The sequence below is a fragment of the Pseudophryne corroboree genome, chromosome 1 (assembly GCF_028390025.1).
Source record: "Pseudophryne corroboree isolate aPseCor3 chromosome 1, aPseCor3.hap2, whole genome shotgun sequence".
Lineage (NCBI taxonomy): Eukaryota > Metazoa > Chordata > Amphibia > Anura > Myobatrachidae > Pseudophryne > Pseudophryne corroboree.
In genome coordinates this window covers 52950214-52955213 of record NC_086444.1, presented here as the reverse complement: position 1 = coordinate 52955213, position 5000 = coordinate 52950214, and the positions used below count along the sequence as shown (strand labels likewise).

General features: G+C 40.7%; 1 protein-coding gene and 1 long non-coding RNA gene across 3 annotated transcripts in view; one reads left to right on the top strand and one right to left on the bottom strand.

Annotated features, from left to right (window-relative positions):
• ONECUT2 (one cut homeobox 2) overlaps positions 1-5000 on the top strand; it is an 82054-nt gene that overhangs the window by 398 nt on the left and 76656 nt on the right. For both annotated transcript variants that reach the window (XM_063959673.1, XM_063959662.1), the window contains exon 1: positions 1-924. This exon is cut by the window's left edge and continues 398 nt beyond it. In XM_063959673.1, the coding sequence (XP_063815743.1) occupies positions 1-924 (924 nt within the window). The remainder of the gene's footprint in view (positions 925-5000) is intronic.
• Positions 1-5000, bottom strand: part of LOC135055513 (uncharacterized) — a 26769-nt gene that overhangs the window by 18985 nt on the left and 2784 nt on the right. The gene's annotated exons all lie outside the window — the stretch shown is intronic.

Here is a 5000-nt window from a genome sequence, read left to right as displayed (position 1 = left end):
CTCCATCTTCTAGGTCCGCTATGGTTTCCAGCATGGCTTCCATCCTGGATGGGACTGGGGACTACCGGCCGGAGCTGTCCATCCCCCTGCATCATGCCATGAGTATGCCCTGTGACTCCTCACCCCCTGGGATGGGCATGAGCAGCACCTACACCACCTTAACTCCACTCCAGCCCTTGCCCCCTATCTCCACGGTGTCTGACAAATTCCACCACCCTCACCACCATCCCCACCACCACCACCATCACCACCACCAGCGGCTGTCTGGCAATGTCAGCGGCAGCTTCACCCTCATGAGGGATGACAGGGGGATCCCAGCCATGAACAACCTGTACAGCCCCTACAAGGACATGACTGGCATGGGCCAAAGCTTGTCCCCCTTGACCGGCAGCCCCTTAGGGAATGGTTTGGGTTCCATCCACAACACACAGCAGAGTCTCCACAACTATGGACCACCTGGCCACGAGAAGATGCTCAGCCCAAACTTTGATTGCCACACTGCCATGCTGGCCAGAGGCGAGCAGCACCTCTCCAGGGGTCTGGGCACGCCACCTGCTTCCATGATGTCCCACATCAATGGGATGCATCACCCGATCCATTCCCAGTCTCATGGGCCCGTGCTGACCCCTGGCCGGGACAGACCACCTTCCGCCTCTGGATCTCAGCTCAATAACTCTGGACAGTTGGAAGAAATTAATACCAAAGAAGTGGCGCAGAGGATCACTGCAGAACTGAAGCGGTACAGCATCCCCCAAGCTATCTTTGCCCAGAGGGTACTGTGCAGGTCACAGGGTACCCTCTCAGACCTGCTAAGGAACCCCAAACCTTGGAGTAAACTGAAATCTGGAAGGGAGACCTTCAGGAGGATGTGGAAATGGCTGCAGGAGCCTGAGTTCCAGAGGATGTCAGCTCTCAGGCTTGCAGGTGAGTTGAGGAAGCCATTGGCCATGATCAGAACTGTGACATTTGTGTCACCAAATATCCTGGAAAGATCACGTCTAGTTTTTATTGCCATCTCCTATGGACACAGTTACTTTAACTACTCTATACCCTAATGCTGAGTGCAAAGCACAGTGCACGTTATCATTTGGTCAAAGGTAGCAATGAGATAGATTTTCACCCTTTGTGGACAGAGCTCTTGCACAAAGACCCTGTAGACAAGTCTTTTCTTAAATAGAAGTAGTCAAGTTGTGTCTGGTTATCTGTGGTGGGACTACAAGTCTCAGCATGCCTTTCGAAATTTGTAGTAATACCACGACCAGACAGCCACAGGTTGTGCAAACTTGAATTGCAAGTTGACTTGATAGTGTTATGCAAATAACAGTAGATGTCTGCAAGTGTGAGATAGATTTGTACAGTGTGTGTTTACATAGAGAGGTGGTGAAGAATGGATACAGTTATACCATGTAGCTTAGGATAAAGTGCAGAGATGGTGGGTGAAGTCACCCGAAAAAAAAGAAATAAAAAAAATCTCAGTGCTTGCAATTGATATTAGACTACTACTGAACATTGTTGAAGAGCACTGTAGATTTGTGTGCCCCCTCTAGCGGTCAGTTGGTGAATTGCGTCTACCTATTGTTCTAAGGTTGCATCGAAGAGTGCTATGGGAAAAAAATCTGAAAGGCATGTAAACAATATTTATTATTAATTATGCAATGTTAAAGCGGTTACATTTTACGAATGACGTTTCTCAAGTGCTGCAATATAATTATACCTTGTCCCTGTGATATCCAGCTATGGCTGTCCAGTAGTTCTAATCTGCATACTAAGTATTTGTTTTTCCTGTTATAATTTTTATTTGATTCATTATAGTTGTGGACCATATTGACATCCCAACCACACATCTATGTCTGTCCTTGCATGATAGCATGAGAGGTGAGACTGCAGAAGAGAAATGCTTCTTTGCTGAACAAAAGACTGTTGTAGAACAATGAATGGTGACCTCAATAGGAAATATTTTATAAACCCCTAGGAAAGGGCTATAAGGCTTAAATCTTAATTAAAAAAATAAATTAATTAACAATCTTCAAAGTGTGTTACTATAACCCTCCCGTCTCTCTTCCTCACACCACTCAGCTGATATTATTGGTTATTGATTAAGTTAAAAAAAAACCCAGATCGATAAGTTATTTTTAACTGAAGTTGTTGGAACATGGCTACAGATTGCCGAAATCTGCTGATTCCCGTTGTATAAAACTATTTGATAATTCACACTAGAACCATAAGGTGTTTTCAGAAATATAACTATATGCACATCTACTATATACAGTGTTATTGTCTATATTGTACTGGAGGCGGGCCCCCTATAGATGTGCACTTGACAATTAAACGAGCAATGTCTAATTGCTAGCCTGTGTAACAGGAGGCCTCTGTATGGCAGAGGAAGGGGGAACCTGTATTCTGGTCACGTATCCAGCCATCGCAGTATAGGGGCTTATTATCTGCTGGTGATATTAATCATTTGTAGCAAATTGTTATTGATATCACATTAAAAACTGCATTTTACTCCCTGCTAATGTGTCCCCATTACACGGAGCCCAGGAGGGCTTATGTACAATAGGGCGCAGTTTAACCCTTTGCTGTCAGGTAGTCAGTGAGGCAAGAGTGACGGGGGATACAATAAAGGACAGTATTTATTTGGTGCTGGCTGCCTGCTGAAATGTCATTTGCTTGTTAGGCTCCTCTAATGGCAATAGGTTCGGTGTATAGTGTGACCTGGGAGAGAGAGAGAGAGAGAGAGAGAGAGAGAGAGAGAGAGAGAGAGAGAGAGAGAGAGAGAGAGAGAGAGAGAGAGAGAATAGAAGCCACTTCTATTAATTATTGATATAAATCTCAGCTCTGGAAAGAGCAATGTCATTTGCTTCGAGACTGGGTTAAACAGGCGAAATCATGGAGTCTGGGTCTCGTGTATCAGGCCCCCAAGTGAAAGTGAGCTGGGGGTGGGAGAGTTGCCCTGTACAGTACATTCAGCATGTTGTGACCCTCTGTCATAGGGGAGAGCTTAGCTACAAAATGGGAATTTACACTGTCACCATACATGCCCCAATGAGTGTGTGGGTGTGTATATAATATATATAAATATATATATATATATATATATATATACACACACACGCACATACATACATACATACATACATACATACATACATACAAAACTTAGATACATACATACATAGATGCACACACATATTTCTGGAATGCAATCAATAGGCTGTTAGCTATTAACATAGAACCTATTGTCTGTGCAATTTATATTGTTTCTGTGTATGTGGTGTGTGTGTGTGTGTGTGTGTGTGTGTGTGTGTGTGTGTGTGTGTGTGTGTGTGTGTGTGTGTGTGTGTGTGTGTATACATATATATATACATATATATATATAGTGTGTGCATATATATATATATATATATATATATGTATACAGTGTGTGTGTATGTATATATATAGATAGATAGATAGATAGATAGATAGATAGATAGATAGATAGCTATATATATATATATATATATATATATATATATAGTGCATACACATATTTTGTAATATATATATATATAGATAGCTATATATATATATAGATATATATATATATATAGATATATATATATACAACCAGACACAATAGGCTTCTATTTATATAGACTATTGACAGCATTCCATAATTTCAGCTTGTAGCGCCCAGTTGGCATTTTGCTGCCGCTGATGCGATTGATTTTCGAGGCTTGCTGTATGATCTGTTGAATATGTATTTTGTATTGAGCGGTCCTCCTGTAACACTACACTGATGGCCCTTGTTTGTCTCGGTGTCCCCTCCTGAATAAATTCCCATGATTACCCCAACAAGCAGTACACACACCGTCCCCCAGTACTGGATCGATCTCTCCAGACCAATGTGTAATAACACCCCACACATTGATCCTGGATGGGGCTTCTCCTGGCAGCCCCCTCAGCCCACCTCTAAAATTTGGGAAGGAGAGAGTGAGGGGCAAGGAATGGTGACAGTAATATAGATGACAGTGTATTTATACTACCAGGCCATACACAACTAATGGCTGTAACTCATTTCTTGGCCTCTATGTAATACTAACCTATAATCTGTGTGCGGCATGAGAGGACTAAATGCGTGATAAGTGTATGTGTAAATGCTGTTTGGCGTGATTCGTATGATGAAACAATGTGTCAGTGTATTTATACACCGTTTAAAGCGTTTGCAACATTGTAACAAGACAAGTGTCTCGTGCAGAAAATACATTGCGCCGAGTCCGGGTCACCCACCTGTCTGTATCGCTGAGTCCATATATCGCTGAGCCCCTGTATCGCTGAGCCCTTGTATCGCCGAGCCCATGTATCGCTGAGCCCATGTACCTGGCCTTCTATTTATTTTCATCATACCCTTGCCCAACTGCCATGGGTCAGTGCTACTTTCATTTATTACAGTATATGGGAAATATTGCTGAATAACAAATTCCTCAGGTTCTGGCTTTAAATGTTAAAGAAGGTATATTACTCCATTATCTCATCAGGAGAAAATATTATTGGAATTATTATGATGATGATGATGATGATGGTAATTATTATAATTATGTTTATAGTGATGGTAACTATTGCTGTTGTTATTGTTATTATTATTATTATTATTATTATTATTATTATTATTATTACTATTTCTAGTAGTACTGGCATATGCAGTTATACTTGATATGTTGCTTTCATTCTGGTTGCATAATACATAGCAGGGGCAAATAAATATATAGTCGCTGTGAGTATGTTTATATATATATATATATATATATATAATATATATGCACATATATATATATATGTAGATATAGAAATATATATATATATAGATATATAAAGAGATAGATAGAGAGAGAATTAGATAGATAGATAGATAGATAGATAGATAGATAGATAGATAGATAGATAGATAGATAGATAGATAGATAGATAGATAGATAGATAGACAGACAGACAGACACACATATATATTATTAATTATA